The sequence below is a fragment of the Brachypodium distachyon genome, chromosome 5, assembly GCF_000005505.3.
Source record: "Brachypodium distachyon strain Bd21 chromosome 5, Brachypodium_distachyon_v3.0, whole genome shotgun sequence".
Classification (NCBI taxonomy): domain Eukaryota; kingdom Viridiplantae; phylum Streptophyta; class Magnoliopsida; order Poales; family Poaceae; genus Brachypodium; species Brachypodium distachyon.
In genome coordinates, this window is record NC_016135.3 from 24305583 (window position 1) to 24319855 (window position 14273).

Below are 14273 nucleotides of genomic sequence, written 5' to 3' on the forward strand. Positions count from 1 at the left end.
TGCACGAACGTGCTCCGCCATTGGAGGCATCGACGCTGCGGTCGAGGTCGAGAATGACAGTTCGGTGACAGCAGTCGCCCAAAATTGCGATGGGGCATGCAGGTGTGCCGGCAGCCGGCCCAAAAGCTGAAGCGAGGCAGAATCAGATGCGTGCATCTTTCGACAGAAGATAAATTATTGACGAGGTGATCGTCGATGGCCGGCCGGGGCAAAAGGGGAAGGCGACGTGACATGCAACACGTACGTCCGTGCGTGGTCCCGTGGAACGTGAACGGCATTGTTCGACAGCATGGCAGATGCACGTACCAATATATGTGCATCATGGATCGAGCTGGTGATCTATTTGGGGCCGGGTGGGCAAACTGTGCACGAACCAGTGGATTGGGTGCAACAGTTTATGCTGGGGAACTTGCGGGGTTCCTTTCGGGAGGACGATGATGGGCGCGCTTGACTAGCTCCATCGCCGGAGCTCGCACTTTGCAGTGCTCGTCGACATGTTGAAGATTCAAATGCAGGTCCTGTTGGGTTTTCTTTTTTTTTAGGGAAAGTACTGTTGGTGAGTATCGGCACGGGACCTGGCGGTGTTCTTTCAGAGGACTTTATTTTTGTTGGCGTTGCCGTGGGCCGGTTTCATTTATTTGGTGCAGCTCGCACGATGAGCACACCTTGCCCAAGGCCTAAGGCCCCAAAATTTGTTTCAGCTATAAGCCTCACTCCCTATTGGTCGGCCCAACAACGGACTGAGAATGGTCATGTCTTTTCTTATCGGCTTGCCTTTGCCCTCCTGACCAGTGACCACTAGTATGTACGTACACCGACACGCCAAATTTCCGTAACAACGTTTTGTCATCAGTCCACGCTTAGCTCGGCTCCACGAATCCTCCAGCTCCAGCACGTAGCGTAACTGCGTAAAGGGTAGGTAAAATCGATCAGGTTGGCTGCGGAAATATGGATCACATAAAATGGACGTTTGCAAGTTCCTGTGCAGAATATTCTTCTAATGGCCTGACTTCGCCAGAATATTTGTTGCATATGCGTGCTGCTCAGGTGCCATGTATATCTCTGAAGATTTGCACGCCACGAAACGCGCTAGTTGAAGCTAACTTAATTGTGCCAAGTATATCTCTCTGAAGCTTTGCACGCACGACGCGCGCACGCTAGTTGAAGCAAACTTGATGACTTATAGTATTGTTCTCTCAGCGCTAGTGGAGCTGATTGTGGGTTTGAAAAGCAGATGTCTCAACTTTGACTAAATTTAAATGCATCTATACACTAAATCATATTTAGATTCATTCAAATTTTGACAAACTTAAGACATTTTTTGTTGGATGGATGAGTAGCAAGCATCTGGCTACATTAGAATAAGACATGAAACGGACTGAACATGCATGCATTGTCTCCATTCCAATCAGATACACCAATTTTTTTTAAATCAATTCAGATACACCAATTAGAGACACCTCCACACGTGAAACAAATTGTCCACATATATATGTCACCGAGTAACAGCAATACGACATAAATGGGCAAGGTTTCCAAACCCGCGAAACTTCGAGCTTACGTTCGTTAGCACCACGCAGTGCTAATTATGCAACCCATTCGTGCACTCAACAAGCTAATGCTGAGAACCACGGTAGTTTGTGTGCCTTCGTTCCATTTCAGTTGTATCCAACACCACGACAATGGTCCTGTTTGTTTGAACTTCTGAGTTAGTTTTTGGTGCTTCTAGCAATCTCAAAAACACTTCTCTCGTTTACACATGAAATCCGGACGTGCTTCTCAGCTAGAAGCACCAAAAGCATGTCTGGAGATGCTTCTCAGCTTCATGTGTAAACAGGAGAAGTACTTTTGAGATTGCTAAAAGCACCAAAAGCTAAAGCAGAAACCCAAACAAATAGGACCTATAAGTCGAATGATGTGCATCGTTCAAACTATTTCGATCGTAATAAATTGCTCAGAGTATCGCGAATTGATTTGTACAAACAGGCCAAGAGCCCAAGACGTACGTGCATCGACCTCACCAAACTTCTCCGTTTGGCCGCGGCACGCTGAACGGGGATTTGACAACGGAATACCGTTCTCACGAGATTAATCATGGCTTTAAACTACGACGCGGTTTGTGTTTGCACCGCATAAGAGCATCTCCAATTGCATCCCCAAAGCTATCACAAATGTCTTATTTGAGGGATATGTACACTTTGCCTCCAAAATCATCTCCCAATGACATCCCCTAAATGGACAAAATGTCCTATTTGTTCGGACACATCCCCCAAACTTGCCCCAAATTTGGGGGAGGTTTGGGGTGTCCGGACATGTCCGGTGGTCTCTTTTGTCCACCCCGGCCCCGGTCCCACAACAAGAGATGGGAAAATGAGAAGAAAAAAATAAAAGGGAGAAAAGAAAGGATAAAGAGAAAGAAAAGCTAATTTGGGAGAGTAATTTGGGGGGTGTGGTTGGGCAATGAGGACGGACATGACCGGGCACATGTTTACTTGCTCCCCCAAATGACAAAAAAAAAGACATTTAGGACAAAATTTGGAAATACTTGTTCTAAGCTTTTCACTAGGATTTGTCGATCGAGCCAGAGACGCTTGTCGGTCAGATGGTTGTTCTTGTGTTAGCTTAGCTGTAATAAGCGTTTTCTTATTTGGAGCCGTGTGCGTACGTGCCTGCCGTACCGTTCCCGTGGCAGGCATCCACATCACTTGACTCGAAAAGGAAACTGAAAAACATGCCACCCTCTATCGGAGCAGACATAAACTTCTGTCATGATAAGCAACAGAGAAAGACTAAGCACAAATCAAAGAGCCGGCATAAATGAGGCTCATTTACAAAGCATATAACCCAAACATATAACAGCAAAACACCACTGCAGCTGGGGCATTAAGCCATAATCCTTCGACGCGTCAGGTTCCATCCATGGCTTCTGGAGTAAGCCTCATTCACCACCATCTTGATTCTACTAATCCCTTCCTTCAGCTTTCTTCGTTTTGTTTCTTTCTGTAGACATGCCCAAGTAGATAAAGTGTTACAAATCGCAAACACAAGCGCTGCAGGATCACTAGGAAAAGTATTGCGAAAGCAGGCATTATTCCTAACTTTCCAGATCGTCCAAATTACTGCCGCTGCCCCGCACCGTAGCAGCTTCCTCTGGTCTGCTGGAAACGAGTAATACCAGTTGCCTAACATATCAGTAGGATCCTTAGGCGCTGTTCTAAGCTCTAAGGCACAAGATACCACCTGCCAGATGAATCTGGCCGCCGAGCATCTGAAGAAGGGATGGTCAACAGATTCATCGGCTGAGCAAAAGTGGCATTGAGTATTTCCAGTCCATCCCCTTTTTAGGAGATTATCTTTCGTCAAAATGTTGTTTCTGAGCATCAGCCATAGGAAGATCTTAAGCTTCAATGGCAGTTTAATTTTCCAAAGGAATTTATATCCCATCACAGCTCTAGCCTTTAACTGAAGATATAGAGATTTCACAGTGAAAATCCCCTTACTGTCCAGTCGCCAGCACACAGTATCTGACTCAGTAGATAGCTGGACATTATTCACCATCTGGCACAGAACTTGCCAATGCTCCTCAGTCTCCCCATACAAAGTTCTTCTAAATTGGATCCATGCCATGCCTTTCTCCTTAACCTCCTTCACGGTCACATATTTAGTAAATGTAATCCTATATAATTTAGGAAACTGAGTTTTAGCTCCATCCCCAATCTTCCTGATAGTGAACTGCTAAAAGATCTCATTTACCCCCATCAGGCTCTGCCAGAAATGGGATCCACCTGATCCTTTGCAGTGCTGGGAGAGGACTTTCTTCTTCAGATACTTCTTGCTCAACATCTCCTGCCAAGTCCCTCGTAAGTTTCTAGCTTCCATAACCACTTACAAAGTAGACTTTGATTCATTGCTGTCAAATCTAAAATCCCTAGGCCACCACAGTCCTTTGGCATGCAAATGCTGGGCCAGTTTACTAGATGATATCTTTTCTTTTCTTGGTGTTCCTGCCATAACAATCTTGCCCTAAAATAATCTAATCTCTTGATCACACCTTTTGGTGCTTCCAGGAAGGAGAGCATGTACAAAGGAATGCTACTAAGACAAATATTTGTCAACACAGCTCTCCCTCCAATTGATAGAAGATTGCCTTTCCAACCAGCAAGTTTCTTCTCCACCTTCTCTTCTGTAGGCTTCCACTTAGAGTTGTTTAATCTTTTGACATCAACTGGGATTCCTAAATAGAAAATGGGTAGGTTACCCACCCCACAAGTGAAGATCTCACGGTACATCTCTTTTCTATCTTTTGCATCTCCAAGACAATAAATCTCACTCTTATGGAATTTATTTTCAAGCCAGAAATTTGCTCAAACAAACACAGGATGAACTTCAGATTTCTAGCATTCTCCAAAGTATCTTGCAGCAAGAAAATAGTATCGTCTGCATACTGAAGAATAGCTAGCCCTCCTTCCACCAGATGTGGAACAAGCCCATTTACTAATCCCTGCCTTTGAGCCTTCTTGGTAAGCATTGCCAAACCATCAGCTATGATGTCAAACAACAGTGGGGACAAAGGATCTCCTTGCCTGACTCCCTTGTAGGTAGGGAAGTAAGGGCCTACAGTATCATTCACTTTAACTGCAACTCCCCCCCCCCTCCTAACAAGTTGCATGATCCAATCACACCAAACATCTCCAAACCCTCTAGCTTGCATCATTTGATACAAAAAAAGGCCACTCGACCTTGTCATAAGCTTTCTCAAAGTCAATTTTGAGTAGCAGACCAGATCCTTTAGAATGGTGAATCTCATGAACTGTCTCATGCAATAGAACTATACCCTCCATGATATGTCTATCCTTAATGAAGGCAGTCTGTGTATCAACAATCACCTTTGAAATTAGCAGTCCCAATCTATTTGCCAAAACCTTTGTAGTATTTTATAACTTACATTCAGTAAACAGATGGGCCGAAATTTCTGTATTACAGTTGCATCAGGTACTTTTGGAATCAAAGATATGATCCCATGGTTTAATTTGGCAACATCTAAATGACCAGCATGGAATTTATCACAAAGTTCCTTAAGGTCTTACATTCAGTAAACAGATGGGCCAAAATTTCTGTATTACAGTTGCATCAGGTACTTTTGGAATCAAAGATATGATCCCATGGTTTAATCTGGCAACATCTAAATGACCAGCATGGAATTTATCAAAAAGTTCCTTAAGGTCATCCTTAATTACATCCCAGAAAACCTGATAAAACTCATTAGGAAATCCATCTGGGCCTGCAGCCTTATTATGTTTCATGTCAAAAACTGCTTTTTTAATCTCCTCCAAAGAGAAAGCAGCTATCAACATCTCCCTGTCCTCCTGTGAGATTTGATCACATTCAACCCCATCAATTCTGAGTGAGGTCACTTCCGGAGGTCCAAACAAATCCTTATAAAACTTAGTGACATGCTCCACTAAGTTTTTTATCTCCAAGAATCTCGTCCCCATTATTCTGTAAAATAGAAATGTGATTTTTCTTTCTTCTCCCACTAGCCTTTAAGTGGAAGTATTTTGTGTTTGCATCTCCATCCTTAAGACCTTTCTCTTTAAATCTTTGTCTCCATTTCAGCTCCTCATCCCTCATAATTCTTTTAAGGGAAATATCCCAATCTAGTTTAAGAGTTCTTTCAGGCACTGTCAAGGGAGTGGTTTCCTCCTTTTTGTCCAGCATATCTAGCTTGGACATGAGTTCTTTATTTTGTTTTTTGTATATTCCTTCAACATTGAAATGCCACCCCTTCAAGTGTCTTCGCATCCTCCTGGCCTTCTCCCGCCACTTGTCTATATCATGTAGACAGTAAGTTGGAGCCAGCTAGCTTTCTCTTACCATCTCATGAAATCCCACCCTCTCTATCCAGCAGTTTTCATACCTAAACACATTGCAGTGGGGAGGATCCAAACCACTAGCTAGGAACAGAGGTGTATGATCAGACAGTTCTCTGTTCTGAGCAGAAACAGTTGCTAAAGGATATACCAGTTCCCATTCTGGGCTAACTAAAATCCTGTCCAACTTCTCAAAAGTAGGATCCTCCAAGTTGTTAGCCCAGGTGAACATTCTGCCTTGTAAAGGAAGCTCCTTCAGACGAGATGTCTCAATAATAGAATTAAAGATGAAGCTCCACTTTGGAAGCACACAAGGTTTGTTTTTTTCACTGGTTTTCCTGATGATATTGAAATCACCTCCAATGATCATTGGTTCCTGACACTTATTGCACAGCTGTGCAAATTCTGTCAGGAAGCCCTCCTTAAACTCTAACTGTGCTGGTCCATAGACCACACCAAGATTCCACTTCTTCCCAGAACTCTTATCTCTTATAAGCATTCTGATAAAGTGTATTCCAGCTTCAATATCCAGCACCTCAAAAGCATCCTCATTGACACCTAGTAACAGTCCACCAGATCTACCAGTTGGTGGGATACTATGCCAATTAAAAGTTCTAGGTCTAGATATATTTCTGAACCAAAGAGGAGAGAAGTCAGATTTCATGGTTTCTACTAAGCCAATGAAATGACATCCTAACTCCATTACCATCTCCCTAAGGAACCTTTGTTTATCAGGGCGTCCCAACCCCTTGCAGTTCCAAAAGAGACCAGACATAATCAGGTTTTTAATTTGGGGGGTCTCCCCCTTTTTCTTCCTGGCTCAACCCTAAAAACAGGGGAGCACAGTTTAAGAATCTTTTTATTTTTCAGCCCCTTAGTCTGAATCAAAGATTCTTGCTGACCATCTTGGTCAGAATCAGATTCACTATCAGAAAGGAGCTCCTCTAGCTCCTCATGTAACAATTGAAATTGAGAATCAGCAACAGGTTCAGACATTGTTTTATTAAGTTTGCTTTCCTTAAACAAATCCATTCTAGCATTTTCTAAAGATTTAATAATTGTAATCAAATCAGCAGAATGAGCCACATCATTTAACCCCTAATCTAACAGCCATATCTAACAACACATTGTCATTAGTATTAAGAACTGTGGGTAAAGGGTTAAGCATACCAGTACGTCCAGCAAGTTCATTCTTCTGAGCAGCTCTCTTCATGGCCAAAAGTGTCATGTCTTCATCTTCCTGCTCTGTCAGTCTGTCACTCTTCCTTGGCATAGCCTTCTCACCCATCTGCTTTTTGGTTTGATTGGCCCCTGACTCAGAATTCAGCTCCTTAGCACTCTCAGATCCACCAGCCTTTTTTGTGATGATAGTATTCATGACACCATCAACTTTGGTCTGAAAGGACTCCTGAGAATCAGGTACCTCCTCCTCGTGAGAAAAGTGTAGTCTCTCTTCACCACTATCATCAGAGATATTCATTCCCAGCTCTCCCAAAACCTCATCCTTGTCCTTGTCATCAGCAAGTAGATTTCCTGCCACTTCCACCTCATCATGACCTGGGAAAGACCCCACTGGTGTGGAAGTCACAGGAGGATGCACTTCAGAAGGAGGCACAACAGGTGCAGATCCCATAGTCACAGGAACCACAGGTTGATGTACCATAGCGACAGTAGGAGTAGGCCTCCCAGAATTACCAGATCCAGTAATACCAGAACCTCCACCTTACTTAGGTTTCTTAGGACTCCTTGTCCCCCCTCCTGAAGCATCAGCTTTACCATTAGCACCCCTCTTGATAGTAGTTCTCCCAGAGCTGCCATCAGCCATAGTTCCTTTGGTCACTACAGACCACTGAAAACTTGATATCAAAGAACCAAGGTGGTATACTGAACTCCTGAACAGAAGTTACTTTCTTGATACTTTTGACATGTGCCTTAAATCTCACCACACCAAGCTCCTGCAAGATCTGCATGTCCACTTCCTCCACAGCTCCAATCAAGCTTCCAATTTCACATATCCCCTTGTAATTTTTCATCTCATTTGGAACATCTTCTGCTCTTGCCCAAATAGTGTGCATCCTGCCTTTAGGTTTCACATCTTGTGAAGCCCTTTCCACTTTAATATAAGTTTCTGTCCCTTTGAACTTGAAATCTTCAAAATCAGCCAACATAGCCAGAGTATCCTTGGAAGGAAAGTGAGCAAGTAAATTCTTGCCCTGTTGTACCACATTCCATCTCCATTTCCAGGGCAATTGAGCCTCCAGACCACCCTGAACCAGAGATGGATGCAGAGATCCCTTCTTCACTATGATCAGACCTAGCGTGGATTCTGTCTCAACCTTCCTAGTCTTAGCATGAAGGGCCCTGAAGAAACCCAGATCTGAAGCCCCAAGTCCCACTGGTTGCATCACCGGCTTGACTTGAGTTGGCCACACACATCGCGCAGAGACATGAGTATTCTTCTCACAAATCTCACACAGAACCTCCTTGTCGCACTCCTTAGAATTATGCCCTTCATGATCGCATTTGTAACACACAACTGGTTTCACTATCGTCTCCGCTACCACAGGCTCAGGATTTTGTACCTTGTTGGTGGATGTCACCACCGAAGATGTCGCCGATGAATTCCCCGACACAGGCTTCTTCTTCTTCCAGTACGATTCGGTGTAGAACGATGAACCACGCCCCCCTTGTTGCGCACCTCCTGGTCTGGGTGAAGGGTTGCGCAGTCTCTCATAGCCGCCGCCACCTCCAAGCGACGCCCCCCCGCGCTCCTCCATCCGCCCGAAGCGTTGCTCCCCCCTACCTGCCATGCGTTTCTTCCTCCTGGTAGGTCGATTTCGGTGTTTCTTGCTTGGAGGAATCGTCAGCAGCACCTCCTTGTAGGTGCGCTTCTCCGTCTCCAGCGCCGCCACCGGATTTAGGGTTTGTGGATTAGGCCCAGGCGGAATCCCCACATGGTTAGACCCCACTTGGACTCCCCGAACCGGCTCAAGAACTGTAGCAGGTTCGACCACACCCGTCCCGGTCTTCTCTGCCACGTAGGATCTATCCAGATGGCGCAGCTGACTCAGCAAGACCTCTCCCAGCGTCGGTAATGGCGGAGCGCGCAAGTAAGACCGCAAAGATCTCTCACCGCACTGCATCACTGGAGAAGTTGCGACCGCATCTCCCAGGATCGGAACATCAAACTCCCCCTCCGACACCGGTACCTCGCCCCGTGCAGAACGACCAAGCACTCTTAAAAGCCACCAGAGCGCTCCGCCCGAACCCAGAACATCTCCATCTTCGTCATCCACGTCCCCTCCCTCCAAACTCAGATCAATCTCGTCGGGGAAGGGACGGGCTTCTGCCGACAAGCCACAAATCGGGTCCACCTCAATCGCCTCTCCCACCTCCGCATGATGACAAGGGAACTTGACCAATCGTCCCTCGCAAATCACCTCCCTCGCCGGCAAAAAACGCTCATCAACCGGCGAATCATCAATCGCTAACAGGAGAATCCGATTCGTCTTCGGGAAGAGGATCAGAGTCCCCTCATAGATCGGGAGATACGGAGACTTGAGAAGGATGGCGAATTTTGATTTCCATCGACGATGTCTCGCCACCGTCGCACTCGGAAAGCCACCCATCGTTGGAATCCTAGAAAAGATCGATTGAGGATCAGAGTCCCTGCTAGAAGAAAATGTCCACCTGGAAAGTGAGTGTCAAATTCTGATCCACTGTCTGTCTTCAGTTTGCCCTTTTGTACTCACTTCGTTCCATAAAGATTGACACGGTTTTAAACTAGAACTAGTTCAAATCCGTGCCATATAGGGGAGTAGTAAATTACGGCATATTAAGATCTGAGGTAGCACTAGCGACGGTAAGACCGACGGCCTACAAACACGTGTACATCACGCACGCATGACAGAACAGAAACAGAAGTACCAGTAGTAAAAATAGAGAGGAAAAATTCGAGGGGTCCGTGCTGAGCTGCCGATGCACTCGGTCGGATCACCTGGGAGCCACAACAGAGGATCACACGGAACACAATGCTCCCCCATCAGTCGTCGTCTACTCGTCTTCGTGCCGGAATAAACGCGTTTTTTTTTTCACTTTCCCGGGCGCGTCCGCATCGATCGTCCGGACACGTACGGTCTCGGTCGCTGTCTTCGCCGCGCGCGGACAAGCAGCGGACGCTTGGGATGCATCTCCGCTGCGCTTTTGTCCTCGACTCCACTCCTCGTGCCATCTTCTTTCTCACGGGTGCATGCGAAAAATTCCTCTCCGTTTATACATGCATGATCTGCTTTTATTCCACAGGTGTAAAGGTCAAGTAAACTCGGGGTTAGGTTGGAGGAGAAAATATCACAGGAAAGCTAGTGACGGAGCATTTTATTAGTAGAATTGTTCTACGCGGAAAGTTGGCAGGAACCCCAACAAATCAAACGGCGCTCGACCTAGCGCGCGGTCTGCGTATGCAGCAGTTGCAACAACCCGTACGTACGTACGTACGTATGTGTACATTTTTAACAAACGGGAGATACGTACGTAGACGTCGACGTGGCTACTTATAGCACCAATTTGTTGTGCTCAACAGGCCACACATGTAGATGTCGACAAGGCTAATTAATCGCACATTATTGAGTACAAAGTAGAGCAAAGTAGAGCCTCCAAGGGGAGATTGGAGCATATCAGGCATGGGGAGGGAACAAAGCAAAAGGAAGCACACAAGGAAAGGAAAGAAGAAGAGGAAGGAAGAAAAAAGCTTGTGGAAGCAAAGGATGAGGTGCAGAGAAGAATAACAATCCCCCACACACCAAAGCGACTTTCCATCGGCTCCCCTTGGATCCGATTAAACAACGGTGCACGCACCAAGAGACGCACCACCTGGCCACCCGCTCCTCCTTCCCTTCTAGATTCACAGTGATCACTGTTCTTAGATAAAGTAAAGCCATAATAATACTAGTGGTCACTGACAGGACGGATCTAGCTAAGATCGCACGCACACCTGTCGACTCGTGCTAATTTGCGGCAGATTTTACTGGCATGTTAACTGAGCAGCCTTGAGAACAAACCAAGTTCACCAACTGTATTTGTAACCCGTGCTAACAGACGTTTTTGGCGTCCAAGTCCAATGCCAAACCCAGGCCTAAATTGGCAGAGCAGGAATGCCAAGTGCAAGGACCGGTTCGCTGTTTTGAAACCAGTGGGTTTGTTTGCCATTGCTGAGCTGCAACCTTTGACATTGCCTTCAAGCTGGCTTAGCCTACTACTAACTCTTCCTTCAGTTAATACTACTCCCTCCCTTCCAAGTTCCAACAAACAACAGCCAGCCTTGTAACCATCGCGACGGCAGCATCAGGTCTCGCTCTCGCCTCACCTGCGAATATTAATCTTCCCTGCCCTGCTCTGCTGCTGGCACCTGGAGTCATATATATTTGCGCTTATTCTACACACACCCCTCCCTTGGCCTGGAAAGAAAGCGTTGCCATTTGTGCGCTAGCGGGCAAGCGCACGGCGCCAGGCCCAGGAGGAGAAGTATAGATAGAGAGGAAGGGACGCCGCCATTATTGATGCTGTAGAAGCAAGGATGAGAAAGAAGGGATCAGGCATGGAGATTCTTGTGGGTGGTGGAAGGGGCGGGGGCTTGGCGGTTCTTCTGCTTCTTCTCGCATTGATGGGCGGCGCTGAGGCGTTTGCTCGCCACGGCGCCGGGGGATTCAACGGCCGCGGCGGGGCCGGCGAGCGGCGGTACAGGGATCTCGCGGCGGGGAGGATGCAGAGCGTCAGATCTTCCTTCGGGGCGCCCAGGAGGGGGCTTGCCACGGTCAGTGATTACTTGCTCCAAAACTCTCTCCCTTGTTCTCATCCCTCTGCCGAATTGCGTTTCAGTTGCCAAGCGCTAATTACAAACTCTCTCCCTTCTAACCTTTTCTGTTTCGGACGAGAGTTGTTCGTGGATTCATGGGGATACATTTCAAGAGTCCTTTGTCCTGATCATCTTGATACGGGATCGGTTGATGACGTTCGTTGCCTTGATTTTCATTATTTACATGAGGCCAGATGAACAGAGGTGGGAAGTGTCGGTTTCTTTTAGGTGGTTCTTTCCTTTCGCTTTTTTCGCAAGGAAAATGAAATGTGCGGTTCCTTTCGCCTCAAAAGGGAGCACTTTGAAAAGGAAAAAAGAAGTTCATCTCTCTCTCAAAAAAAAAAAGACAATCTAGCAAGCAGAACATCTTCCCGTTGTTGTTTCCTACGGGCAACACTGCAGCAGAGCCGTTGCATCTCTTCAATTCTGCGCAGGTTTTGGCTGCAATATGAGACGCCGTGCGTGTGAGTCCATCTCTCGATCCTTGGGCATGAATCCATCGTCAGGTTTAGGACCCGTTCCAGTTCTAATGCAAAATTGTCAAGAATGTTAGGTGTATAGCAAAGAAACTTTTCATCCCAGCGACTTGTTCTTTAATTTCCCCTTTCCAAGTTTGGTAGTAATACGGAGTAAAGTAGTACTAACTGTGCCCACCAGCTGGTCCACTGCTCAACCACTTCCCGACAAACGTCAAACGCTTGGCAGCCACGACTCGTGCTCCTATGATTCGGCCGGATGGCCGGCGCTTCGGTGTGCCGCACTGACCAACTTATTAGTACTGTCACGTCTGACAACTCTCTTTGCATGCAGTCTCCGGCCAACGGGCGGGTGTTCCACGTGACGGACTACGGCGCCGACCCGACCGGCGCCACGGACGCCACTGCAGCCATCAAGAAGGCCATTGCCGACGCCTTCACCCCGCCGTCCAACGCCACCATGACCGGCGGCATCCCCGACCTCGGCGGCGCCGAGATCCACCTCGACGGCGGCACGTACCTCATCGACGGCCCCCTCACCCTACCGGCCTCCGGCGGCGGCAACTTCAAGGTAAAATATAGTAACAAAAAGCAAACGGACTATACATCGTGTCCGAGAACTCTCTGGGCTGACTTGTCCGGTACGCGCACACGTGTCAGATCCACAGCGGGTCGCTGCGGGCGTCATCGGAGTTCCCGACGGACCGGTACCTGATCGAGCTCTCAGCCGAGGCCGGCACAGCCTCGTCCTCAAACTCAGACTACCACTACGAGTTCGCCACGCTCCGGGACCTAATGCTGGACTGCGGCTACCGCGGCGGCGGCGTCTCGGTGGTCGACTCGCTCCGGACCAGCATCGACAACCTCTTCGTCGCCCACTTCGGCACCGACGGCATCGCCGTGCGCGGCGGGCACGAGACCTACGTCCGGGACACGTACCTGGGCCAGCACATGACCGCGGGCCACGACCCCGGGGAACGGTCCTTCACGGGCACGGGGATCCGCCTCGACGGCAACGACAACTCCGTCACCGACGTGGTCATCTTCTCCGCCGCCACGGGGATCCTCGTCACCGGCGGCGCCAACGCCATCTCCGGGGTGCATTGCTACAACAAGGCCACCGGGTTCGGCGGGGTCGGCATCCACGTCAAGGTACCCGGGCTGACACAGACGTGGATCAGCAACTCTTACATGGACTACACCAGCATCCTGGCCGAGGACCCCGTGCTGTTCCACGTGTCCGGGTCGTTCTTCATGGGGGACGCCAACGTGGTGCTCAAGGCCGTGAATGGGGTGGCCAGGGGAGTCCAGGTGACTGGGAATTTGTTCCACGGGAACGATAAGGGAGTGGACATCGTGCAGCTGGATGGGGCGTTCAAGACCGTGGAGCAGGTGTACGTGCAGCAGAACGCGGCGTCCGGGATGAACGTCAAGTCGACTTCGGCCAGGGGGTCCGTGGAAGGGAATGGGAGTGTTTGGACGGTGGATTTTAGGTCCTCGCTGCTGTTCCCGGACCGGATTGGGCATGTGCAGTACTCGCTCGTGGCTGCCGAGGCGTTCCCCGGGCACATGCTGAGGAACCTGTCTGGGAACCAGGTCGTTGTTGCCACGGATAAGGCCGTGTCGGCTAGGGTGCACGTGCTCGTCGACCAGAACAGCGACTGAGGATATGGAGCTTGGGAGAGCTCCTGCTAAGCTCTTGCTGCCTGCTGCCACGTAAATACTGCGTGCGTGTGAGCAAGGCGTCACTCGTTTGTTCTTAGGAAATTTGTATCATTGTTTTCCATGCGGTTTAGTATCTGGTTGATTGGCTGAGGGAGAGGGTAATGTTGGCCATAGCGATTGTTTTTCTGAAAATAATTCAGAATCAATGGATCATTTCGGTTTGCACACCGTACCTGTGTTTTGCTGGTAACCCGTCCATGTCGAGCCTACCGGCTTTTGATTCTTCTTGCACGCCGGCGGAATCGTTCCCCGTTTCTGATTCAAGGTAGAATGCCGTCTTTTCTAAAGCGTTGCAGGGTAGCTCACCAGCTATTCCTGCGTGCTAGTTTTTTCAAACAAAAGTTTTCTGGC

At 48.1% G+C, this 14273-nt stretch overlaps 1 protein-coding gene across 1 annotated transcript; it reads left to right on the top strand.

Moving 5' to 3' along the window:
• Nucleotides 1–10982: 10982 nt before the first annotated feature.
• Nucleotides 10983–14094, top strand: LOC100831409 (polygalacturonase QRT3). Its single transcript, XM_010242109.3, has 3 exons — nucleotides 10983–11679; nucleotides 12532–12768; nucleotides 12858–14094. The coding sequence occupies exons 1-3, from the start codon at nucleotides 11443–11445 to the stop codon at nucleotides 13860–13862; spliced, it is 1479 nt and encodes a 492-aa protein (XP_010240411.2). The 5' UTR covers nucleotides 10983–11442; the 3' UTR covers nucleotides 13863–14094.
• Nucleotides 14095–14273: the final 179 nt, after the last annotated feature.

What these genes read in the sequence shown, in the direction of transcription:
- LOC100831409 (XM_010242109.3), top strand. Translation starts at nt 11,443, where the DNA reads ATGAGAAAGAAGGGATCAGGCATGGAGATTCTTGTGGGTGGTGGAAGG. An exon ending in CCAGGAGGGGGCTTGCCACG is followed by an intron (nt 11,680 to 12,531) that starts GTCAGTGATTAC and finishes CTTTGCATGCAG; the next exon opens with TCTCCGGCCAACGGGCGGGT. An exon ending in CCGGCGGCGGCAACTTCAAG is followed by an intron (nt 12,769 to 12,857) that starts GTAAAATATAGT and finishes CACACGTGTCAG; the next exon opens with ATCCACAGCGGGTCGCTGCG.